The sequence below is a fragment of the Anabas testudineus genome, chromosome 9, assembly GCF_900324465.2.
Source record: "Anabas testudineus chromosome 9, fAnaTes1.2, whole genome shotgun sequence".
NCBI classification, from domain to species: domain Eukaryota; kingdom Metazoa; phylum Chordata; class Actinopteri; order Anabantiformes; family Anabantidae; genus Anabas; species Anabas testudineus.
Genome location: NC_046618.1, coordinates 21,439,545 through 21,467,291, shown reverse-complemented (window position 1 = coordinate 21,467,291; position 27,747 = coordinate 21,439,545). Strand labels below are relative to the sequence as shown.

Here is a 27,747-nt window from a genome sequence, read left to right as displayed (position 1 = left end):
TTAAAAGACGTTCATGGTAATTTAATTCCACGACTCAGAAAAACTTTTGAGTATATTGTACTTTATAAATGAAGTTAAAAAAAAAAAGTAAAAAATACATTTTTTAAGTTTTAAACCATTTTTTGAGATCTCTGCTTCCTGCCACAAAACCTCTAACAATGATTCAACACTGCACTCTCGTATTATTCCTGTAATGAGACAGCAGGAAATTCACTAATAGAAGTTACTAGACTCTGCTACCAAAACACCACTATCAACTACAAACAAAAATGTATAAATGAAAAGGCAAACTATCTAAGATATTTGTTTTATCCAAATCCACCTCGAGCTGAAGAAGTGAGCTTGAAAACACTCAACAGTAGATACAACAAGGTCTTGCAAAAACAAAGGACTTAAGTGGGATAAAACCATTTTCTTGCCCTAAAATGACAGATGGAAGACATAATTAACTTTTTTTCTGGCTTCTCTTTTTCTGTCTTCACATGAACGTATGCTTAAAATATACAGCTGAACTATACTTTAAAAGTTTGCACTTGAATTTTGTACAATTTAAAAGATTAGGTCTCTGAGCTTGCAGCGTCCTCTTCCTCACTTCCTGGCGGTGGAGTTATAGTGGGATCTGAGCAGATTTTATCTGTTATGGGAGGGCATGATTCATAGAGGCACAGGCAGCTCAAGGAAAACCTGTGACACTTTCTCCCCTAAGCTGTACACAGGGCAGCAGCAGCAGCAGCAGCAGCTACAGAAGGACGAGGCAGCGGCAGCCGGTCGCCCCTGACAAACGTGATAAAATGGCCTTCCTTAACTAAACTCGTAAAGCACAGGGCAGTAAAACTCAATCTTCTGTAAAATCCAATTAAGTCATTATCTGACTGATTGTATCTTTAATTGAAAACAGAAGTGACAGTAAATTTCTGTGATATATCAGGATCAATCGATACTGCTGTACAATCTGGTCTCAAGAGGTGATTTATAATGTCAGAGCACTATAGGTAACTCCACATTCTTCTCTCTAAAACCACTGGTGGATGAAATTAAGAGTAAGTGCGTTTCATAAAAAAACAAGATGGTCACATTATTGATTACAACAGATGGGACAGAATCCAATGAATGTTCCCACAGCGCAGCAGAAAGAAAATACAAGTAATTTTCTTTGTCTTTTTTTATGTTGTTGTTCCCAGCACGACATCACATTTACACTCCATCACTAAGAGCGTTTTTATTTCCCTTAAAACTTGTAGCAACATAAACTCCAAGACTCCAAATTACTTTTGTTGCTGTCTTATTCAAATACAAACACAAATAAACACTTTTGAAGCATGCAATTGGAAATTAATCTCTATAAAACACAAAAAATGTACAGTATAGTAGTGTGCTAGTCTGCTTCACAGTGGCAGAAAAGTTGGGGAAAAAAACTGCTGTGTTGTTTTTATAATTAGAGAACAACTCAAAACTGGCAATACAGGATTGTTTGTCCAGCAGTTGAGAAAAAACTGCAGCGAAGACGTGAAAACAACAAATCTTTTACTTTTGTTGCTTAAAAAAAGGGCCTTTAAAAATACGCATGAATAGATTTTGTTTTCAAAGAAAAAAACCCTGAAAAACCTAAAGAAAAAAACTGTTGCAAAATTATCCCAAAGACAATGAAACAACCAAAAGATAAATAAAACTACGTAAATGACGATTCTCTCTTATCTGTATCTTTGTCTCACAATCTGCCCATGAATCGGTGATTGATATTTAGGATCAACTATGAATTAGTTTTAGCTGTAAACATTGATTCTACAAATTCAGCACCTCAGCCTGTGCTGCACATGTAACAGGCTGTGTATCTGAAACTACCTCAACACAAAGCCGGCTATATTCATTAAACCAGGTGTTTCAACTGATTTTACCAAAATGAAAAGAGGAATTCTCGCCCCTCTAGACTTGCATAAAGAAGAGAGGAGCAAGCCAACCAACCAACCAGAAAACAAGCTAAGATGAAACAGTATACTTGTTTTGGTGAGCAGTCTACTGCCACAACTGTTTAGTCACGGTTGAAACAGCACAAAGCTCAGTTTTCTCTGTACTCACTGTAACGCCAAGTTGGCATTTTCAGATTTACACAAACCAGAGCATGTTTTGGAAAAGATCACGTTATGGTGGAGAAAAAGTGGAGTCTTACTCTGGACTAATACAAAAATCTCAATCTATGAGCACGTGGACCTCAAATCTTAAGTTTAATTCAGTGTAAATAGTTTGAGTAATAGTAAGTTTAAGTGAACAAAGAAGTATTCCAGTAGGTTAACTTTTCTTTAAAAACTAAACCTTAACTGATAAATTGTCACCATTACAGTTTATCCTGCTCAGTTTACTCTGCACCTGCAAGCAGATTCTAGCTACACACTGAAAGGAAGTCACTAAAATACTGTTGAAACAACAAATACATGTAACTTAATCCCACGTGAAAATCCTGTTACTGCTTAACTCCTCATTTAGCTGAAGACAAAAGTAGGCCTTCAGGCAGTGGTTGTTTTTATATCAATTAAAATATGTTGTATTTCTGTCTAAAGTGACGTCTTAAACTGTGTAGTTCAGATAAATATGTTAAATATCTAATATGAAACAGAGAGAAGCAAATCGCTCTAAAGAAAAAAGAAAGAAAAACCTTCCAACATAATCTTATCGTTTCCATTTATTGGTTTACTAGCAGCTGGATTTAACATATTTCAAAAGCTGTCAAACTAACAAAACTAACTGTAATACTTTATAGCACATGTATTATTCTTGTCGCTTTGGGAAAATCACAAGAACGAGAGCACAGACTTTCTCTGTTTGGCCAAATATCTCTTCTCACATTTTAGTAATAGGTGTTTGATATCTACAGTAACAGTGACTCAAAATTTTTTTCCAGTAAAAAAGGGAATCTATCTTAGCAAGCCTCAAGTCTGATTGTCAAAAATCTATCTAACTGATCTCTGCTCTTCCACTGTTAAAAGAAACACTTCATGACTGATACTTGTGGAAGCTGCACTATTTGTTTATTTGAGCTAGAAAGAATTTCAAATCATTATTCAGCAAAGCTAACGTACAACTAAAAGAATACACTAAATCCAAATCTACAGTACTTTGAATAACATAGTCCAATCTCAATTTGTGATGATTAAAATAACGTATTCGTAATACGTTTAGTCAACTTTAAAACTGTTTTAACAAAAGCTTTGTCCAAGCGGCCCAATTGAGGAGAGTGCTATTTGCATGTTGTCATTTGAGAACTTTGAGTTTTCTTTTAAACTAAAAATACACACACACACATACACACACAAAAATTAATGAAATGTATGTTAATGTGTCTTCTGGACAGAAATAGAAAAACGTGAAACAACAGTGAACTTTGAAACAGTTTTGGAAGAACTTCAACTGTGTTGCTAAGATTTTCTTGAAATGCTTAAATGGCTAACGGCTCTTCTTAGCTTCTTTATTTGGTGCCATCACCGTCGATGATGGAGTTGACGGTGAAGCTGGCCGTCTCGCTGCTGGCCTCACAGTCAGCCTTGACATCGGAGTTAACCAGCGAGCTGATGGACCTGCAGCTCATGGTGGAATCGTGACCAGTGGGGATGCTGCTGGGTGAGAAGGCTGCAGAGATGAGACAGAAGAATCCTGATGAGAGATCAACAGATAGACTAACGATCTTGATCAATCAGATTATTTAGCAGTGTATGATTTTTCTAACTTGCTGAAACATGACTCTATATAACAGTTACATCCACTTGGTTCCATGTTGTCGTCTACGACTAAAGCAAGTGACAATTTGTAAAGAGACGAGGTTACTTGATGATGAAGTTCCCTCTCTAGAGCCAGTATCCATTCTGTATCTGCAGTAGAAGACATGGCGGCATCCGTGAAAGTCGATACGCTACCTGTGTAGATATAAAAGGCTCATTCCAAGCTAGAGAAGCTCTAGTGATTCTAACCTTATCCTTGATCCATGTGATCAACAGGACAGAGTTTTCACAGTGAAATGAGTACACTTCTAATAGATGGATTGGTACAAAGTTTCTGTACTGTCATAGTTTGGTATAAATATGTCATACGTTTCACTCTGGTCTTACAACAGAAAAACCTGAAAACCTGAACTCGATTTTGTGCTCAAATCAAAAATGGAAAAAACAGATAACAAGCACTCATATTCCATTTCCATTTTTTCATTGGGAATTAGAGACGTGCAAAAAAGTGACTGCCAGAAACTGTCTGCCGTCTGCACGACTGCACACACAGGTACGATTTAGGCATTTTACATGACATCGGGTTTCTCTGACTGTGGTTATTTAGTTAAAATTTCCTTGAACAATCAAATTTTACAAAGACATCATCACTATTACCACAGGGATATATTAAATCAACAGCGTTTGCACTTTTTGACTGTTTGATAAGCAGATGTAGTCACAGATAAACCGGGAGTTACGTCTTAAATGTCTTTAACACAGCCTGTTAATCAGTTGTTTATCACTTTCTGGCACAACATGTCACTAATTCCCAATGAAAAAATGAAAATGGAATATGAGTGCTTGTTTTCTGTTTTTCAAACTTGACCATTACACTCCCAGGATAATGTTTACTGAATTATGCATTTGAAAAATAGATGAAATTCAACTATGCACCTCAAAGTCATTAATGTGATACATTCATATTGCCTTGTGTAGGTGGAGGGCACAGCGCCACGCGTAAAATACAAATGTCTTCCTGTTGTGAGGGAGGTAAATAAAAAGGAGAAGAGAAATACTATAGTGAGAGACAAAACAGCAGAGTCCTATCATCAGCACTGCAGAATAAATGGTCCTGTATTCACCCGATATAAATATGAGTGTACAGTAAAATGATTCTTAGCAAAGCTCAGGATTTACAGCAAATTGAATCAGTCAACAAAACGGGAAGACTAAACACAAACCAAAAGCATTAGCTCTTCCACAGTTAACATGAGAGCTATGTGCACCCACCCATTTTAACACTCCTTCTGCAGCTACTGCAAACTAAAGCCAGCATGCCTGCTAGTTTAGTTTTAGGATTACTATTGCAACAACACATCATCAGTAGGGTAAAGAGTAGTAGTAGTTTGGTTAAGAGCAACCTGCTGTGTTTCTACAGTCATTCATGTCACATAATGTTTAACTCTCGTTCCGACACTTCTTCACGTTAAAACAATTATCCTAATTTTTTGTCTCTTACAAGCCACATCACATGAACATCACATGAAGTTTCTCAGACACTGAAAAAGTATTTAAGAACAGATTTTTGTTGTGTTGTTGGGGTGATTTAGTCGGCCGATTGATTTACTAGTTGATTAGCATTTTACTCAACTTAAATCCAATATCAAGTCCATTATCAAATTCAACATTTTGAGTTCTGATTACAATAAACAGTAATATATAGATGGTTATCTTACAATCCCTCCATCAGAATAACATTAGCACAAACAAGAGTTTCAAGACAGTGTTTCCCAGAATCCCCTGTTTTGATTGGCCCCATTCTGCTTCGCTCATCGTTCACCCTCCTCGGTCTCTCTCTTTATTTGTCTCACTTCCTCAGCAGTGGTGGGAGGAGAAAAGATGAGTAATTTTTCTCCTCATTAACTTCCTGATTGGTTTCGGACTCCAATTTTTGTCCATCTGCAGTTTGTCACCAATTTCAAACTGGCAGCTCAATCGTTAATACTAATGTTTGTGTAGCTAAGTGCACCCTGTTCTTTTTTTTCCCCCTCAGTGGTCGACTTGTACAGCAATAACGGCCTGTGGGTGGGGGAGAGCGGCTGTGAATTAGCCGCTCACTGTTAATTCTTTGCCTGTTCATCAGCAGGAAATCTATGATGTAATTAAAGGCTGAAAGCAACTGGACGTTTTAGTTTCACTGGGGATGTTAAATCACGACACACTGCAGTACACATGTTATCTGCTGCATCCGACTGTCGCCTGTTCTCCTGTTTAATACAGATTAATGTCCAAGACAGCAAAAAGCCTTGTTCTCAATTAGCAGTCAAGCATCTGACTGCAGCTAATTTAACAATTGGAGTATTTTCACTGCCAATTTCTTCTCTATTGTTTGTTAGGTGTATTGAATATTTTGGTGTTTTTGTTAACGTGTCTGAAATCTGTAAAACAAAGAGAGGAGTCATCTAATTTAAACAGTAAAACTAATGTAATGACTCACAGTGTAAACAAAATATTCTTTAGACTTTTGCATGAACAAATCATTTAAAATTGCTTGTTTGTTTCGATCTATGGAGCAAAAATAGTCAATTTACAATAATATAAAATACAAAAGCTGCAAATCCCCATCTGAGAAACTGGAGCCACATCATGTCTGGCATCATAAATCAATGATTGTGGTTAAATCATTTTCTGTTGATAGACTAATTAATTAGCCCAGCTGTATAATCACATCAGCCTTAAATGTCATGAGTTGCTGATAAAGCCATTGTTGATACACTTTACACAACATACACTGCATCATCATGACATCTTCAAGTGCTAATTCGTATTACCATAACATGTTCATGGACTAAAAGAGAAATTATTTTGTTGATATTAAAACCAATTCTGAAGTACAATGTCACCAGCATTTCAACTTTATCTTTTAACATTTTGACTTTTTACTCAAAATGCAAAATGATTTTAAAAAAATTAAATAAATATATAAATCTCCTTCTTGGCTCTAATAGTCTAGTTGAGGTTCACGCTGTGTACAAGAATTCATTTGTAACAAGACAAGAGTTTACCTGCAAGTGATGTTGAAAGAGCATTTATACTCCTGAATGAACTTTTGCCCTTTTCCCAGTCACTCAGCACTCTATATAAGATTTCCAAACTATTAAACAGTCTTTGTGTGGAATAACAAAAGGAAGCTTTCTTAACCTCCCACTTGTCCTGTTAAGAGAAGGAGGGAGGGAGTGAATGAAGGTGCAATCATTTCTGCTGCTGCCAAAAAAGGGAACAAAAGCCCAGATGTGAGAGGCGATGGAAATTCAGTCTGATCCACCAGGGATAAGCTCTCTCTGTGGGTTTCATACTCTACACTCATCCACCGTACACAAGGGTCATGGGGGTAGATTACACTAAAGTAAACACACACATGCGCACGCACACAAACACACACACATACACACACACACACCACTGTGGTGATTTCGTTGAGTTAAGTTTCTTGAGCATCCTCAAACAAACTCATTAACATCCTAATAAACACAATGATACATTAAATATAAAAATTTGCAGTTATAGTTTTACAACAATACAGTAGACGTTAATTGTTACTAGCATATCTAACTATTCAAAACTAACATGTCAAAATCCCACATTCACAAAGTGGAAGTGATGTGTTTATTATTATTAAAATTACTATATATCCTACAACTGTAATGACACACAAAGTTAAAGAGCTAAACAGTGTTCAAAGTTAAATTAAAAAATATTTATTTTACTGCCACAAATAATACATCAAAGAAGAAAATTTTCATATTTGACAAGCTGTATCTGAATTTAGAAAAAAAAACTTTAGATTATAAAAATAGCCAGTTACCAACTGATCGTTTCAGACATTACACCAATGTGCAATTTACCCAGGACGGGCCATGAATGTCTGTACTAACCGTTACGGCAAACCATTTAAATTGCTAAGACATTTCACTAAAGGCAAAACTGTCAATCTCATACAGTCAGGAAATTGCTAAAATATGTAGAATTCATCTTCTGACAACCTCTAATCACAGTACAAATTCTGATGCTACACAAACAATTAAGGGCACACCTAATTATCCCAGTATAACAGGCCAATTAAACTTCAGGGATATCAATCTGTCCATTTAGTTATTATGAATTAGGTTCACCTGCTTTGGTACAAATGAAAACAACAGGTGCAATGCAGAGGGAAAAGAAAGACAATCCCCAAAATGAAAATATTTTTGCATGTGGTGGCCAAAGACCTCTCCTTATTCTTCCTCACTGACTCTTCGTCGTTTTGTGTTTTGCTAGTGTCCTTGTCACTACTGGTAGCATGAGGCAGTACCTGCCCTCCAATCAGATTGCACAGGTAGTTCAAATATTCGAAGATGGCAAATCCACATGTGCAGTGCATAATAGGATTTGCTGTGTCTCCTAGTACAGACTTAGGAACATGAAGGAGATACCTGGAGACCAGTTGTTACACTTGAAAAGCTGAGCAGTTGAACCAGCCCTCATTGATGTGATGATCTGGAGAGGCATATCTTTGGGGGGCTGCACAGGCCTCCAGTAATAGTCAGTGCTATGCTGACAGCTGTTGGCATCCATTCTGGCGGTACCAGAATGGTGGAGTGGGCCCCTGTTCCTCCTGTTGCAGGACAATGCCGGCCTCGTTGAATCAGAATATGTAGGCAGTTCCTAAAAAACTATAAATGCCACTGACTGGCCCTCAGGTTCCCTCAACCTAAATTAAATTAAGATTCTGTATGATGTATCTGACATCACCAAGTTGTCCAGTAGCCCACTGATGTTCTCATCCAGGGCTGGTTTGAGATCTGCCAAACACTATTTGCCCACTCATCAGGAGCCCAGATGCTGTAAAGAGTACATACAGGCAAGCTGGGGCCACACTTACGTCTGAGCAACATTTGGAGTTGCTGTGATGAAATTCAGGTAACTTAGATGAGCCTGTGACTTAAAATGTTCACTTATGTCAATTTGTTCTGCACAAATTATACACCCAGTTTTGACCACAGTGGTTATTGGATCTTTCTGTTACAGCTCATCACGTCCTCTTTCCTGTGTCACACTGTAGCTGAAAGTTATCAACTTTCTGATTGTGTCAGTGCTGTCCAGGGACAGGAGCGCTTAGTGGAGGCCATTATCAAGGGTACAAAAATTCAATCTTAAGAATGAAGAGTTGCCTGTCACATGACAAGGTTGGCTTGGGATTAAATGGCTTCCATTAAAATGATACGAGCTGTGTCTAAAAAAACAAAAACAAAAACAAAACAAAAAAAAACAGTCCCTGGCCAATCTGAGAGGGTCCCATGTGTGTCTAACTGAGGATGACCCTTTTAGAGATGGACGCTTCCCTCTTGAGAAACTATATGGGTGTCTGGCACCTCATCATCAGGCCAGCAGCAGGACTTAATGACCCGGAAAACCGAGTCAAAGAGCAGACAGGCAGGCATGCTTTAAATACTGAGCACTGAACAGTGGTGGCTCATGCCACTCAGCCAATGTTCACACCACAGACCTTCACCCTCAGTTTCAAATCACTGAGTTGATTTTTTATTCAGATCAGCGTTTATTCAACAAATTTTCTATGATGTGACCAATATCCGAGACCAACATGAAGCCAGAGTGATGTTGAAAACTATGGTAAAATACACTATTTTAGTTTATATGTTTATGAATGAACAAAAGTTAGATTTATATACTAATTGGTTTTAGCTAATAGATTGTAAAAGTAATTTTTTTAAATTGCTAATTTAATTGCATATGGTAGCAATTTTTTTTCAAGGCTATGAAAAGGTGTAGCGCGTAAGGATGGGTGTACAACGAGCTGTATTAGATTTTAACACAACTCTAATGTAACCCCCTAATACAACCTAAGCTTCACTAAAACCCACCAAATGCATTCAGCACTCTAATTATACCTTCTGAAACATTGCTGCTGCTGCTGCTACTGCTGCTGCTGCTGCTGGACAAAGAAACTGCGACTACTGCTCTTATAGTAGGATTGGAAATGAAGCCTCTAGTACTACTAATTTCAAGCCACATCAAACAGCTGAATCAGAGAACTAAATAATGAGTCAAACAACAGCTTTTGCATTATCATGAATGAGGACTATTCATTTTACAGTGCGTGCTGTTAAATCTTTCACATATTTCTCATCTAATCTCACCAACAAAGAGCTGTTAAGACAACTGTTCAAAGGGATGCAGTCTCTTATGCAGACATTATGGAGGGTCAAAAAACACTTAAATGCTCATTATTGGTTTGCAATGGAGCTAAAGAGAGAGCGGAGGGCCAACTCAAATTGACAGAAGGCATCAGTGTCGGGGTCAAAGGCTAATTAAGCACAGAGGAACCTTTGCTCCTGCATTGTTAACCAATCTGTCCCCGGTGAAGATGACTGCCAGGGAGGCGTGACACAGCCCTCGTCCCTATGCTAAATCTCCATTTCGGCTACTGTGCCTCATCAACTCACAAAATGGCCTGTCAGTCTATCATTGGGCTTTCTGACGTTGTCCGTCAAGAAGTTATGGATATGCAATAATGAGCTGAGGCAGCCGATCAATATTTGCAGGACTTTTCTATCATTAGATTTTAAACAAGAGATTCACTGTGAGGCGACAGGGTAAGAAAAATGCCCAAGTAAAGGACACAGGAAGAGTGAAATATATTGCTATGGAAAGGAGGACGCTTCTCGTGGGTGCTAAAGCTGCCAAATGTGTTTATCCAAGTCGCTGAGCTGTTTCAGAGAGCCGCCAAGGCAACATCATTTGTCAATCCACGCCGAGCCACTACTGCACAAAACAACGCAAGGAAAGTGACAACATGAGCATGATTAGGTAGGAAGGTACTGTAACTAACTAAGTTTGTTTTATACACAGGAAAACAACATTCACTGCACTGGATATGTGTACAGATGTGAGACTTCTACAGCTCTGGAACAAAATAAGAGACCAACTGCAAAATAATCAGTTTATCAGGATTTATCCTTTATAGGTGCATGTACTTGTTTTATTTTTGGTGAACTGCTGACAACATTTCTACTAAATTCCTTATAAAACTACTGCTATTTAGAACACTCATTTAAAAAAAATGACAACACATAAAAATAACAAGAATGGCGCAGTGTTTGCAGAATTTGAATCATTCAAAGAAAACTCAACTAGAAAACTAAAATAAATCTATTCACATGTAAAGAGAGTGATGAAGGGTTTTCACTAAAGAACCCTTAGAAATTAGCATTTAACTGATTAACCCTGAATTGCTGCTTCCATGGATTTTGGCTGGTAGTTTTTCACATTGCCGTTAGGTAATTGTATATAACTCCTGCAAAAAATACATGATTTAGGTGATCACATAATCAGTAGCACATAAAGAAGATTTAGATGTGCTGGCGTAGGACTTTAACAGACAGTGGCATCAAATAAAAACCATTTTCATAGAAATGCATACATTCTCATACATAAACAATTGCAGTGGTCTTTAATTTTTTTCCAGAGCTTTATATCAAGTAAATTATGACATAATGTGTATGCAGCAAATGTGCCAATTCTCTGCTTTCTACTGTTAAAGGTTACAGTTATACTAGTGTTTAAATAAATTCCTTAAGGATATTACTCAAAACGAGGTAAATTGTTGTGATAGTTTACTTAGTTTATATATACTTATCACTCTTGTGTGGGTTCAATTAAGATAACTTAAAGATGCATAAGTGGTCAAGAGAAACTGAGTTTGATTAACAGAGACACAACCCCATATTTTAATTAAAAGTGCACCATCATCTTTTTAGAAAAAGAAATACACACATACTGCCTTTTGTAGTATTAGATGGGATCGACTCCAGACCCCTACAGCTATTTAATGAATTATATGGGGATGAAAATATACATTATAGACACCTCTAAATCATAATTTCTATTAATACTTTTTTCCCTCTTTTTTTATTATAGCAGATTACTGTCAGATCTTGGATGGTAATGTGTGTACAGTAAGAATGCACTTTTATAAATATACATTTGTAACCTATACACGGTAATTAATTGAAAAACAAGCTTTACTTTACCCAGCACCTACAAAAAACAAAGTCACACCTTCAATATTTAACATATTGTTAAAAAATGACACAAGATCCAACATAAAATAAGTGAACAGAATCACAATGTCCTTTCAAGACCCTGAAAGCCGGACAGTGTGAGAGTGTGTGTTAGTGTGAGAGGGAGAAATAGAGAGTGAGGGGGAAGAGGACATAAACTACACAGCCCTGGCCATTTAACGTCTCCACAGCCCCAGGCCTGTGTTAATAGTGGTGTTGTACAACACATTACAACAGTGCTTGTGCCCTGAGCAGACAATTACACTGGTATTTAGCCCATCCACAGCTCCAGAGGCTATCAGGGCACTTAGCAGCACAGCAGGGTGGGGAAAACAATCTGACAGGCCACACAGGATTTTTCCACGGTAACTAAGAACCAGGAAAGACAGTTAATCAGCCAGACTTTTCAGTGATGTTCTCTGGGAACTGTCTGCCTCAGCAGGGTATCATTTCGCTGCCACTGCCCCTTACTTACAGATTATAATATTGACTAACTACTTATGAATCACAAAATATATGAAAATGATTACATATAATGAACCTATGTAAGAGAGCATTCTAATGGTTGCGTGCAGAAAGATAATTCCTACTGTACATTGTCGTTGTGTGTTTGAAGCACAAACATGTTTTCTGTCTCCTGTTTAACTTAATAAAGGTAAAGACATTTAATCGAATATAATTTATAAAATAGAAATAATCTGATTTTCAGAGTTAACTATCAACTGACACAAAAGACCAAGGTTTAGGTTAAAGTGAAGCCAGGCCTAACTACATACAGAAATGTTAAAACAAATAAAAAACTTTCATTATTTGACTAATTTTAACACATAAACTTGGGATACTTTTGAATTTAATCATATGCAAAATAAAAATTTAAATGGCCAAAATGTTAACAACATTTTCTTATTCTACAGCGTTAAGTTGGTTTCTACCTCCTGCTTTTCTCAGTCTGTACTGTAAAAAAAAGTACATGAACTGAACTGAGTGATGTTCTCAGCATGTCAGTGACCAAGGAAATGAACTCTGGCTGCTACATGACATGAAACAGCACTTCCTTTTGAAAAGGTCACCTCTTAGGTTAGAAGTACCGCTTTGTTTCGGGTTTAATAAATCCAAAAGAGTGAGAGGTCTTCTTGGCATCTCCAGAATGAGTGTGGCCACGAGTGTGCAGTGTTTGTGTGTATGTGAAGGGATTTAACTGTGTGTGGGATAGTGCGTGGGTGTAGAGTCTGAAGTAATCTGAACTGAAAGCAGGTAAAGCCCATTTTACACACGAAACAAAGAAACTTACTGATGCCAATCTCTCTCCTTTTCCTTCTTTTTTATCCTGAGGAGGTAGAGAACCTGAAACGACAGACTTTATACGCAGTAACTCACTTTGTTGTACAGTTCGGTATGGACTGAAGAAAGAAAAATCAATAAGAATATCATCTAGAAAGATAGTAATGGATTTCTAACTTGGGCTCACACAGGTCTATCGATTAGCAGGATTAACATCTGCAATACTTCAACAATCTGATTTGCATTTAAATTACTGTACGCTCTGTGCTGACACCAATATAACAAAGCAGATAAATGTATAGCCAGCACAGCAACGCTCAATTCTGCGGTCTGACTTCAGTATAAATCTTGTTTTCAAAAAAGTAAGAAGTGAGTTGCAGCACTGATAAACAGCTTGCAAACTCCGAGCAGTTGTGAATTCTGAAAAAGTCTAGACAAGGACAAAAAAGAAAGAACATAAACATTGACAGACTCGGCTTGAGGCTGTCTCCTGTAAGACTGAAAAAGCCATAAGTCTTTTAGGGCAGCTCATCTGAACCTCCCTGGTTAGATCTAGTGAGAAGGCAGGGTGGGTGTATGTGGAGAAACAGTATGAGTGTGTGTGTTTCTGTGTGTATATATGAAGGGTGGCGGGGGGAGTTTGATGGACTGCGCTGTCACCTCCCACTCCGCGATTTACGGCGGCAGGGCTGCTGACGAGTGCGGGGCAGTAAACAGGCCGGCCAGGGGCGTATTTCACAGAGAGCTGGCTTTTATGAAGAACACCAGGACGGCTCTCCCCACAGCTCCGCCCGGCCCGCCGTGACGGATGGAGAAAGACGCATGACAAGCTTCATCATTGTTTGTAAATCTTAACTGTTCCCGCTCACTAACTCCAGAAGGCAATTTTGCGGAGACAGCAGGGCCTGCGGAGGGGGAGGGCAGAGAGAGGGGAGGAAGAAGAGGAAGGGGATGCGAGGAGGGGAAAGGACAGCGTGGCATTCCTGAAGGTTATTTGGATCTCTGTATTTGGCCAACTGATTAGCCCTATCCAGGAGGGAGATAAATCTGACAGGGCGCTGCTTGGCAGCCAGGTAGGGGAGGGAAGCTAGGCTCAGAGTGCACAGCTATTTCCTCCTCACAGATGGATCCAGAGGTACAAAACATGTACGGTCAAAGTGAAACAACTGAACGAATAAAAGGATACAGGGCTGAATTAGATTCACTAAAGCAAAGTGAAATAAAATATTAAAATTAATTATTCTGTGAATTCTTTTGATTCAAAACAAAAATGTAACTTTTGATATTTTTTCCCCATAATTTTACAGACTATAAAACAAATCAAAAATGTTTTTGCAGTTTAACTGATAAATAAAAATAACCGTTATTTGCAGTCCAATCTCCTGGTAATCATTATGGCTCCAATTATAAATAGAACTGTATCAAAGTTGGTATCTGTCTGTCAAAGAAAACTCAAGTAAAAAGAGTAACAAGAATACTTGCAAAATACTTGCTGTCACATTACATAAACAGAAAGGTCATAATGTGATGCTCACAAGAAAAAAAAAAACAAGAAAATGATTATAACTCTGCTGAGTGGCTCCAGCGGATAAGATGTGTGTTAGCGCTGGAACAAGGCCACAGTCTTAGGTTTGCGCACACACACATACATACACATACACACACAACTAGACTAAACAAGGTTTACAGACTGCTTAGACACAGAGACTCTTGTGAAAAAGACTCATTCATAGTAAACAAGGTTCATCTTCACTTTGTGGCATCCTGCTTTTTAGATTTGGCTGTGGATTTGACAATGTGCTAAACTTGAATCAAGGCCACCAAACCTCTATTCTCAGCTCAATATAACTGCAGATACCGAAATCAAATTGTTTCGCAGCAATTACATCCTGTAGTATTATAGTATAAGGCATCATAGTAACAAGAGCAAAGACATCCTCCAGCCTGACTTAAATGTAACGGTTAATAGAATGAGAAAGGACATTCATTTTCATCTGCTCATCATATGCTTAGTAATCACCAGTCACATGTTAGTGCAGATTAAAGTAATACATAAACTGCAGTTTTAATAGATTCTTCTAACCGAAACATCCCTCAGTGTCTTAATTCTGTAATAGATGTTTTGTATCCAATATTACACTGATTTTAGGGGTCACACATCAGAACCAAAAAAAAAGAACGGGAAACAAATTAAAGGGGTTTGTTTCTTTAGTACAGAAGTCTGTGTCACCACCAAATGTGGGACCACCTGCTGCGAGTGTTGTTGTCTTGTAATGGAGCATGGCAATTCACGGCAGGAGGCTGACATGGGACCCTCACAGGAAAGGGACAGGTGAAAGTCATAAACAAATACAGGTAGAAGGGGAGATGCGGGGGTATTTAGGTCTGTGATGCTGGTGGTGTCATGAAAAGACGATAATGAGTAATAATGTGCAGCACAATTTTGTTGTAGAAAGGCAACCACCATATTTTATTTTCTGAAAAGAAAATGATTTTTCGGTTCAAGTTAAAGCAATACATTAAGCTGTGCTGTAAGAGAACTAATCAAATTATTATTTTCATAACACATGCACCATATATCCTTTATTAAAGATATGTGCAAATCTGAATTAAACTTATTTCTCGCCTTGACTCTATAAATGTAACAAGACTAACAGTACTGTCCTTCTTTCAATTTAAATTAATGTTTATATCATCATTGATACATCAGATATACATCATATAAAACATCACAAAATTGTCAAGAATGCCAAAACAATTTTGCAGAACCTAAGATAACATCGTCAAATAACCAAAATATATATTCACTTCACCTGTCAGTCAATGTTGTGGCTGATCAGTGTACAGTACACTGAGTGTACATAGACTCTGGATTAGTTGCCAGTACCACAAAAATGTATATATAAAGCATCACACAGCCAAAAGGTGAATCCAGAGTCCCAGTGTGGGTATAAGTGCCCATATACTATCACTTTCGATCTTACATAAATAGAGCACTAAAACACCATCAACAAAACCAGACTGTCCAAAATGAAGAATTAAAGCTTCAAATTGGTGCCTTCATTTGGCATAAATAAAGTGATTACAGGACAAATAGTGACTTCCACCAAAGCTGTAGAGACTCTGTTTCTGGAAATGTGTTGTGATTTACAATGTTATCTAAATGTATTTGCAGTTTGTAACACTTATTTGTGAAAACGGACTTTCTTATTTGCATTATGAACTAAATCAAACTCAAAGACAAGGAGTAACTTTACTTTCAATTCACAGTACTGTTCTAATTGAACAGGCATGCTAGTCATTGCATTTTACTGGATCTCTCCGCTTATCTCGCTCTTATCGTGTACATGCTCTCTTTGCAAAGTTCCATAAATACTCTCCTGACGATATTAAGCAGTGAACACAATCTGATTTACCCACATTCATAGGTGCTGAGAAAGGCAGAAAATCCAGGCAAGCAGCAACCATGCTCACCTGCGATTCCCATCTGAGGTTAGAAATCTACTGCTGCATACTGAGAAATCAGGGATTAGATCTACTTCATCTTGAAACATGACAAAAAGAAACTCTCTTTTGTGGCTTTAAAATGGATTCCTCTCTCCATGATGGCTGTGACTAAAAGCCAATAGGTGTGAGTTCTTAATTTACATTAATTCAATTTATGAATTTTCTTATATGCATGAACTTTCTGTCATCTTTTAAACGATGGTGGAGAGTGTTGCAATGTAACTTTCTAACTTTTATTATTTAATTTCATTCATTCAAATTCTGGGATATAAAATGAATACAGCACATGACATACATGCACAGTTCCGTATCGAAAGGAAAGTAAAAAGGAAAAAAGTTAAACTTCTAAAAGTAAAAAAACTTCTTTTTAGACAAAATTCAGCCTATAACTTTTATGACATTCTTGACTTGAGTGAAATCCTCCCTGGAATGTACTTAACCACACTGTTGATAAAGTCTGGGTAAAACTTAATGGGCCTGAGAAGTGTGTGTGTGTGTGTGTGTTTATGTGTGTGTGTGTGTATGTGGGTGTGTGTGTGTGTGTGTGTGTGTGTCACTCACAGGCTGCCATGTTCTCAGAGAAGCTGTTGTTGTTGTTGTTGTTGTTGTTGTTGTCATCTACACTGAAGTGAGGTGGCACACAGGTGGCAGTGCCCAGGCCCTGAGTCAGGTAGGTAGCTGCTGGGTAGTAGGAATGCATGCGGTACTGAGAGGACACGTTGTGGCTTGAGAGGCGGCCATCACCATGGGGCATCTGCTTTATACAAGAAAATATAAAATACATTTTACACACAATTAAAATGTACTTAATTTGTACAAGCTAATTATCAGATTTCAGCTTCAAAAAGTCCAATATGAGACAATAAATCTTGCTTTTTCTGACCAATAGCTCAAAGTCACATATGACTGAAATGCAGTCACATTTGTGAAGCTTCCGGTAGTGTAGTAATTAGCACTGCAAAAATTAATTAATTAATTAATTAATTAAAAGAAATACAAAACAAAAAGATCTAAAAAACATAATCCTTTTCATGTCATTATCTGATCATATAAAAATAATGTTTTAACTCTAAAACACCTCTCTCTGTGTGTCATGCGAAAAACCCTCTTTGCATGTCTAATACTGCAATAAACCTCTGCTGTGTTTAATCAGGTGCCGGTAGTGTGTATCCACCTGCCACGAGGTGATGCTCATGGACACAAAATAATCACAGGAGAGAAAAGTCGGAAGAAAGCAAAGCTAATGAAGCCAGACTAGTTCATAAACATTTCTAACACAGGCATCTCCTTATTCCTTTTCAAAACGCATGGAAACCCATGTAAAGCCACTTGAACCTTCATTTATTTAGGATATTACTCCATTCATTTACAGCTCCTCCATATCAACGTGAACCCCAACAGCACCAATGTATTTTAGATAACCATACATTCTCTGATCATATTTATTGTTTCATTTTCCTTTTCTTTTCTACATTTGAAATGTTCAGTACGACATAAACATCACTGTTCTTTGACTCGCTTCACATATGTTTGGCTGTCCTCTTGAAACACACGTGATAAAAACCTAAACTGACAGTGAGAAATAAAAATATAATATGTTACAGAAAATTAGTAGTGTTTCAATACACAGGTCCCATGACTTGTTCTAAAAATGGGCTGCAACACGCAGACCTGGCTTTCTTCAGTCCTCTGAAAACTTTAAAATGAGCTGTCTACTCAGCAGCAAGGCCGTCTCACTGAGGGTTTTCAATTTCACTTTTATGGAATTTGATTTCTGTCAGCCTGTAATATGTCACCCGTATTGTCCACGCCATCAATTCTCCGACAGCTTTATAAACTGTTATTTAAGCTACACTCAGCTCTTGTATTAGGCCATGAAAAATACAATAGAGATTGGACTGGAGTCTTGAAAGTGCACTAAGCTTACAGTTTGCAGAACATACACAGCACCTAACAAAACTGTCTTTGTTAGAGTTTCTCAGAAAAGACAAGTTTTGCCATGATTACAGGAAAGGTTTACATCTAGTGGTCATACAGTAGGCAGACCACTGGATGTTACTGTAACTGTCAATGTAATACATTAATATTTGTAAATGTATAAACCTTTCTCTGTGCATGCTAGTGGGGTGAATACTACTTTAACTACAGCTTGAAGCTTATCAGGTGTATTTATGCAACACACTTCAAACAAAACAGGGGCTTAAGGTCAGCTAAGCACACTGTTTGCATGTAGTAGCTGTACATTAATCCAGACCCCTAATGAAGTATGTTTTATTAAGAATCCAAGTTGTTATTATACTATGCGTTCATATTCCAGTTCACACTCTAATAATGATTCATTTTCACATACAATTCGTCTACAAAAGACAATGGTCTTGCCACAGAGATCTTGAATATGTGCTTCTTGAGTGTTACACTAAACCATATGTATGTTTAGATTTTATGTTATGTTATGGAGAATGCAGACGGGAAGTCAAAGCTAAAAGACTTTTACATCCTGTTTTTTCCAGTACATTATAGCAACCGTAAACAAGTTGTAAAGTCATGTAAAGGTATCTGTGGACTGAACATCCATTTAATACTCAGGGGTTCAAACACGACACAAAATGAGCCACTGTCTGCCACAGGTCCTTGTAAACTTGCAAACTAGTCTTAGACTTGCATATAAACTGGTAATTTAAAAATCAATACAATATTTTTGAGCACCTACATTTTTAGATAAATGAAAAGGAAATACAATTTTTGAGTGAACTCATAACCAGGTTTTACCTTAACTTTTGTGTGCTGTACTTAGTTCCTCTATTGAGATAAGACAAATCTGATAAAATACACTTGGCACATGGCACTGAGCATTACGAAATACATTCTGGTAGAAGTGATGAATAGAGGTATAGGTTGTTGGCAGATGTTCAGTATTAGCTATATGTGATTAACAACAGCTCAGTAATAGTTGTAATGTAAAGTAAGGAGCTACAGGAGCTTCTTGAACATAGACACATAATATAATCTCTTTGAGAAGAATGTTACCAAACGGATTAACTCCTTAGCTAACTTGCTGACTCCTGGGGGGGCTTCTTTACCTCCCTGTAAGGGCCTGTCCTCTTATCTGGCACCATCTCCTGTCTGGAAGCTTCACACCACCCTTATTTTATCATCAACCACCTGCATTACAGCCAAGCATCACTGAGAGTACAGTAGAAGAGAGTAGGAGGTAGATGGTCTTACACTGATAAGAACCACAGTGTTTCTTTGAGTATTGATTTAGTAGTGGATAAAACTCAAGACCTATGGATCACTGATGGTTAGTTTAAGGATTTCAAGGAAATGTACCTTTTTCCCCGCTCATTTCTAGTAAAATATACTACATACATAATTTTTTTGGACTTCTTTCAAAACATCAACATTTATTTGGTGCAGGGTTTTATTAAATACTAAATGCTACTTGGCTCTGAGCAGTTTTGAAACGCACAAGACCTACACTCTGTCATGTACCTGAACACCTCACATCGCAGATTACATACATACATGTGCTGTCGCTGAACACCTCTTGAGAGCTGAAGCTGACAGACGGCTCACTCTACACTTTCCATAGAGACAGAGGACATCCAATATAGTACAGTTTTTCAAAACTTACTCAATGAATAAAAAGTCAGTGAGAAAAGATAGTACAGGAAGATTGCAGCGATAAGCAGCAAATATGGAGACAAAATCTGAATTGACTAACTCAAGGATAATCACCTGAGCAGAGGATACTAAAACGTCTACAGCCCATTAAACTGTAGGGGTTTAGGGCAGGTAAAGGAGACACAGAAGGCACAGGAGGATTCAAATTCAAGCAATAAATAAACTTCTTTATTTATTTGTTAAATATTCCATCACTTTATGTGAAAACAATGAGTTACAATTTGTGCAACTGTGTGTTTGTGGAGATGAAACTCATCTTAATTTAAATATAAAGAAAGGGTCCCTGAATTTGAATAACCATAGCACACAACCCTCTAAACCTGACAACTTCACTGAAAATACCATAAATCACAAAGGAGGATGACTAAATTATGCTAAAGAGTGCTAACTGATTAGCATTAATGTGCTCACTTTCTCCTTTGAGCGCTGAGGCATAGCAGTTTGTTCCTCTGCCGACAGACAATACCATTAACCTTTGCAATTCAGCCTCTGCTGTGCACTGGCAGGTTAGCGGAGGCAGTGACCCCAAAACTAGATGTTGCTACTGGGGGGAACTGTTGGTGGTGTGGATGGGGAAGAGGAGGGGTGGACAAACGTTCTTCATAAAAAAAACAAATCACCTCTTCAGAGAGCACTGGAGAGTTATGCATCTAATTTGTCTCACACAGAAGCTCATCTCATTTGACACACTAGAGATACATTTAAGCATAAATCAGTGAAAACAGATACAGCAGGTGAATGAAAGAGCATGTGTGCCTGTGTGGGATTTACTTTCTGCCTGATGTGTCCTACGTTACACCGTAAGTGTCAACATTGAAGCAGACACTGCAATCCATCTCTAAAGAAAACAAAAAATAGCTTAAATCAATCAATACCACATGCAAAGAAAATTAAATTCTATTGTTTTTGTTTATTTTATAAAATTAGCTTTAAATGTAAAGACTGAATATTGGAAACTACTGCTCACATTGTTTTGGTCTTAAAGTATTTGTGATTTTCAAATTTTTCGTAAGTGTCAGGATGCTAAATATTTTCTAGCTCCAGCTTCTCTAATATTTTAGAGGTTAGGCTTTGACTTTTTTAAGAAAATAATTTTAACTGAATGAATTAGACAACAGGGCAGAAAGACCTGAACTAAATGTGTTTAGGCAGCAGAAATTACAGCTCAAAGGCTGAAGGAGTGATTTTAGAAGATAGTGTTTGAAGGTTTTATGGCTATAGATGAAACCAAGTTTCAATGTACAATGACACACTTTAATTGCCTGTATGGCTGAAATCACAAAGGTTTACGTTTCTACTTTTATCTACAACTGCAGTAGTAGATCTGTCTTAAATGCTTCCTACAGAAATCAATGTTGAATGAGAGACTGCACTGAGATATAAAACAAATCTCTGCAGCTGTTGTAAAAACGGTTAAAAGTGCATTCATGAAATTGTATCACAAAATGTGATACACGGAAACATGACTTGAAAACTTCAAGTGACATAGCTTTACAAAAAAATATAAATTAAAACCTCATCAAAAAGATGTTTTTCCCTAAATTTCAGCTTCAATATTAGATCACCAATCCTGGTCCTCCAGAGCCGCAGTCATTCATTACTACAGTACACCTGTATAATCTCATCCAATCCAATACAGCAGCTACAGAATACATGGCAGAGCTGCTGTATTGGACTGCTTTAGATTGTACCTAATAAAGTGGCCAGTAAGTTTATAATTAACTTTGTGAATATAGCCAAGTATATAAAGCATGGTAAACATAGTAATATACTGACTTAGTGTAATGCAATGTAAATGTCAGTTTTAATGTAACAGGACAAAAGAAAAACAGATTTTGAATTCAAATGGACATTCAAATGGACATTATATTAAGTCTGTCTCTCTCACACACATCCACTCCTGGAGTTAAAAACTCTCCCTTGAGGCAAGTCAGCCCAGACAGCCACCACGTCCAGCATCAACAATTTCAACGTCACACATCATACAAATGCGTTACTGCACTTTTGACTAGGGGTGTGTTCACATCTACACAGCAGTAGAAACACTTACCAACAAGGTTTTTGAAAAGTGTGGTTATTGCTAGTCACCTGGTATTGCTGGTAGTTGTAGAGGTTGCTGTAGTAGGTGGGGTAGCGTGAAGGCTGGTAGAAATTATAATAGGAGGTTTCCAGGAGCAGGTCGGATGGTCCCTCGGTATGAGCCCTGACACTTGCCGGCGGGCTGGAGGATGATGCAGAACGACCACCTGGGCCAAAACACATAACAAACATCAAACTGGAAACTAAAGGGCAGTGTTTTTGGCTGCATTTCAGGGTCTCTAGATCCAGGACACTGGACATATGAGTATGGACTTAAGCACTAGTTTTTTTTGTTGTAACAATATAAGTGATCAAGTCAAGCTACAAATGTGCCTCCATCAGCAGACCTAAACCCGACTTCTTTGATTAGCTTTGCTGGTGCTGGAAACAAAACAAAAAAATCAACAATAACAATTATGTTGCACATTATTTATTTAAGTAACATTTAGGTGTTCACTTCTTTGATCAATCTTCTGACAAGAAAACTTAACATTTGTTTGGGTTTTGGTCATGGCACCTCTAGCTCAAACCGCTGTCAACAGCACCATCTGCAGGTGACACCTGACTGTATTTGGTGTCAAATCAGCAGCATCACAAAAAAAATGTGGCTTGTCCCGACAGGACAAATGAGACCATCAAATCATCATTACTTATTATCTGGTGTACTTTTCTTATCAACAAGGCCACATTTTTCTCAAGCAGACTGTGATCTTTCAGTCTTATACAATGAAGACACTGTGCACCACTGACGCCATAGATAATGACATTTGTTGTCCCTGTTCAACCTCTTGTCATCGGTGAATCGTGGAGTGCTCAACTCCTTTTTCCACCTCAGTTTTTCCCTGTCTGCTACCAAGCCAGGGACCGAAAGTTCACTCTTTCACACGTACAAAGAAGAGCCAGAGCAATCCATTGGTAGCCTTGACCACAGAGGCCTATACCACCTCCTAAAATGTGCTATCACACTAAAGAGATACATGGTATCTGCTTCTGCCTCCGCACCAACAAGGAAATAAAGGATGGCTGTGGACTTTTTCATGTCTGCTTTATAATAATGAAAACCATGTAGCTTAGTTCAGGCTGTTTGACACTAACACAGAAAATTACTCTTTGATGCTAAAGTGATTTTCATGTAAAGGTAAAAAACATAAATAAACACATTTTGGCTGTGTTGGCTGTTATGGAAAACCACAGGAGCTTCCATCCCACTCCTCTTATGACAAACTTGTTAACAAGTCTTTGGAAAATGGTTATTTAACAAAGAGAGTACAGAAAACAAATATGTGAAATTGATAAGTCAAGCTTTAACCATCTATTGACTGGGTTTTAAAATAAGCTTATCATTCTGTGAAATGTATTTTAATGTACAACAAATTATCTTAAGTCGTAATCTAAAATTCATAATCACTGAAACATCATTTGTTCTGATAGCATCTTAGAATTACCAAAACACTTTGTTTACAACAGATGCACATATCTTAAGAATTGTCCACAGGGCCTGAATTTCAGTACAAGATTAAAGCTGTTTTCCATATGAATGGTCCAAATCATGTCAAACAAGATATGTACTAGTACATGTAGCTCCCCAATATTCAGTAATTAAATCAGAATTTATTAATAATTAATATACATGTTAAAATGACAACTACCAAGACGGATTGTGATCTTATCGCTCCAACCAACTTGCAGTAATGGTCTGGGACACATTTCATCCTGCATTTTGTAGTGTAAACACTAATGTGTCCTGATGCATCCTGTAACAAGGACGTTACAGAAAATGTGTCATCAATGTAAGAAAGGTGGTTGTTCTGGTAACAAGGCCGCACAGATAACATCAAAGATGTCTGGTCAAATATTTCTTATCACAAAAGGTAAATGGGATAAAACACTTCTTTACTATTTCAGCTGTTTTCTATGTGAATGCACAGTGTCAGATGTTGACTGCTGTTTGTTTTGTTTTTAGAGATGTTGTCTGGATACAGTGACTCACCTGCACAGTTATATAATCACCTGTCAGCTACTGTACATTGGTGGTGGTCATTAGATCTCAGTGGCTCAAAGGTTAGAGAGGTACAGTAAGTGGTTAGGGTTAGGCCAAATGATGATTCAAAATTAAGGTAAGGGGAATCACAGGGTGACCGACTACTCCCACATCTTGGGATTTAACCAATAGTGGTGTGACACATTAGAGGGTGATGAAAGTATGTGACCAGCGAGCAAGAGAATATCATGTGCCAATACTTCACCTGTAGCAGCAACAGAAGAAGTGGAGGTGGTGGTAGGAGTCGGGGCTCTTCCCTCAACAGAGAACAGGCAGTCTGCTCCAGCTTCATTCTTTATCATAACCTCAGGGCTGGAAAGAGATACAGGACTACAAATACCAAGCTCCTCCTCCTGTGCCTGCTGCCTTCTTAATGCGACCTGGAAGGGAGGAAAGGAAAGGCCCGATAAAAGAAAATGTATAAAACAAAACATTAGCCTTATCTACTAAATTTTCAAAATAAACTCACAATTATCTTGCTACAATACAATATTTTGACACAATTAGAAAATGACTGAATTTTATACATAGATACAGTAAGTTAGTACTGCAATAAAACTATACATATAAACTCTACACTGTAGGTTTATAAATACGTTAGTTGCCTTGTCCCTCACGATAACCACAAATTTGTTTTCAAAGAAATACAGTATGTCTAACAAGTACATCATTTCACTGATAAATTGCTTCTTGTAACTTTATGTTTTCAATGTTAAATATCTAAACGGTGAAACGTTTAATCTATAAATTAGCTGAAAATGTGTAATTTATGTAAAGAGGCCGATTAGAAAACCTCATTATAATAAAGCTTTTAGCTCAGTGCCTTTTTCTGCAAACAGCTCATCATCTGGACATAATTGAGGTTCAAGATAAACGTTGCAGTTTTGTGACTAACACTGTCTATTTTCCATTTGTGTACATAAAGTACTGTTTTTCTACAATGTTCATCTGTGTGAATTAACGTATAATATAGCTTTAAAATGTATAGAGCTCGGATCTAAGTATTTAATTAATTATGTTAATTAAATGCTTAGATGCTACATTGGAATTTAATTGAAATTTTGCATTTTCTTCACTATTTTATTAGATTTTATAGTCAAGACAATTGATGATTTGGTGGGTTACAGTCACAGTACACTGTTGTTATCCTTCTGTGTACTTAGCTAATCTAAAAACTTAGCCATCAAGCCCCAAAATTGCTGTTTTTACTTTTGTTTACACACATTTATTTTCAAGAAATTAAAATCCACAATCGCATAAAAACTCACATAGCAATTTATAGAGGTGTGTTTGTTTCTAACATTACAAAGTACAAAGTTAGAAGGTAAATTAACACAAAGCACCACAATGTAACAGATTCAGTTTAAATATTTGCAGTATTTATAAAGTTCCTGTTGTATTGTTAAGTAATAAGTGTAGCAAAAAACATCCGCAACAGTTTCCAAAGTCAAGCTAAAGTTAGCTGGCTGTGAGCTAAGCTAATGCTAGCTGGGTTGACTTTAGGTTGTCTGTGTGTTAGCGCTTATTTTCAATTTTGAAAAAAAAAAAAAAACAACTAAAGTAAGATTGTCCACAATGGTAAAAAGTGTATAAACATCAATGAACATGTTTCCAAACAGTAATATGTTGCATTTCACGCTTCACAAAACAGAAGTAGTGAGATTTGAGGCATCGTGTTCAAGCTAGCAGTGCTAACGGGTAAAGTGACGGTTACCTGCGCCGCCATGACTCGCTGCCTCTCGGCTATGAGTTTACACTTGGGACACTGGCAGTCTCTCCAGTTGCAGAAGCGTTTGTGTCCCTTCAGAGGAGACACGTAGCCATGGTTCCTGCAGCGGGAGCACTTGGGCATCCTCGGGGGTTTCTGGCCTTTGGACGGGGACAGAGGTCCAGGGGACTCCGGCACCTGCTTGCTCTGCTTGTCCTTGCTCATGGCTACTGGAAATGAAACAGCAGACAACCCGGAGCTAACAGCGAGAAACAGAAACCTGCTCCGGACAGATTTTAGCTACTTTGTCTGAGTTTGTCCAACATCATGGGCTGGAGGTGGGTAAACACGGTCAGATCTCCGCCTCGATGGGGATTTTTTTATTTATTTTTTTCTTCCATTGGCATTTGGGACTTTTTCCAAACTCCACTGGGAGGAAAGAAGCTGGAAGCGGGGGAGCAGGCTGTCAGGACGGAGGCATCACTCTGCTTCACTCTTTAATTATTAGTGAGACATGTTGTTCTGTTGGAGCAACTCTACCCCTTCACTTATTTATAGTATTGTATGTTTATTCCTAAATAAACGACAACTCAGTGATATTACTAAGGTTAAATCACTATTTTCCACTTTAAATACGTCCACCCATTAACCATCCTGCTTAAGGGTGGCATTTAGTGTTCATATATCTCTATATTTATACATTTATTTTAGATTCATATTTTCACATTTTACTTTATATTGGCCATCATACTTTTCATTCACATGTATATTGGTTAGTTCAGAAAATACACCCAAAATTAGGACCAAACAAATCTTTGCCAGTGGACCAGACGATGACAAATGTTGTCATTTTTTTAACCAAACAATGTGAATCTGTTTCCCAGATGTTAGTCTTACAGTCTTTGAGTCTTTGTTGGGTGTCTGGGAGGTGTTTTTAGAGATCTACATTTCCCAGATAAATATACTCTAATTCCTCTCTGACTTTCAACTCCCAAAAATGTTTGCATAACTAGATTTTCTGTGATAAATAAATATTCCTTAATGTAATTTGTTGGAATAAAGTGCTACTGAACAACTCTTGATGCTTGACATTTAGTGTCCTCATTAAATACCACTGGACCTCCCTACAGGAGCTAGTATTGTGTCTAGTATCACTGTGATATGCTCCCTGACTTTGTAGTTTCTGTAATATCTGAGTGTCCTACTAATATATTTACTGTAGCTCTTTTTTTCCTGACGGCTGATAAGCTATGGAGTGTTTTGATACTCTCTTCTTAATTTACTGGGCTTGATTGAGCTGCCACTGAATTAACCTTCACAGTGGTCGGACAGTCAGCTGAGTGGATTTATAGTCAGGGAGTGAAGTGAGATGAGACACACCGGCACCCAATTAAAATCCTTGCAGCCAAATAGAAGGGAGGGATGAAACGTTAGCAATTAAAAAGCAGGCGTTTACACAGCTCCAAATCACCCTGTCCAGATAAATAACTGCTACACTTCATTGGCTCAGGTCCTGGTGCTGTAGAGTAACTGCAGGGTTATAACACTGAGTTTAACTGCCTCTATAGTGGAAGCTAATAATAGTTATAATACAGTAATAAAGTAACACATTTAATATTTCTATTAGTCTGACTC

The 27,747-nt window shown here is 37.6% G+C and overlaps 1 protein-coding gene across 2 annotated transcripts; it reads right to left on the bottom strand.

Moving 5' to 3' along the window:
• Nucleotides 1–2,469: 2,469 nt before the first annotated feature.
• On the bottom strand, nt 2,470–26,454 carry dmrt1 (doublesex and mab-3 related transcription factor 1). Of its 2 annotated transcripts, none has more exons than XM_026344241.1 (5): nt 26,119–26,454; nt 24,610–24,784; nt 22,373–22,530; nt 17,162–17,357; nt 2,470–3,621 (listed from the first exon to the last, which is right to left on the bottom strand). In XM_026344241.1, the coding sequence occupies exons 1-5, from the start codon at nt 26,335–26,337 to the stop codon at nt 3,461–3,463; spliced, it is 909 nt and encodes a 302-aa protein (XP_026200026.1). In that variant the 5' UTR covers nt 26,338–26,454; the 3' UTR covers nt 2,470–3,460. The 2 variants fall into 2 exon arrangements, with proteins under 2 accessions (XP_026200026.1, XP_026200027.1); XM_026344242.1 differs by having other exon boundaries at nt 17,162–17,354.
• Between the last annotated feature and the right edge of the window lie 1,293 nt (nt 26,455–27,747).

Excerpts from the sequence above, each read along its gene's own strand:
- dmrt1 (XM_026344241.1), bottom strand. The coding sequence starts at position 26,337 with ATGAGCAAGGACAAGCAGAGCAAGCAGGTGCCGGAGTCCCCTGGACCT. Across the intron at positions 22,531-24,609 it reads TTCTTCTGTTGCTGCTACAG|GTGGTCGTTCTGCATCATCC; the intron begins GTGAAGTATTGG and ends GTTTTGGCCCAG. Across the intron at positions 3,622-17,161 it reads CTCTGAGAACATGGCAGCCT|CCTTCTCACCCAGCAGCATC; the intron begins GTGAGTGACACA and ends TCATCTCTGCAG.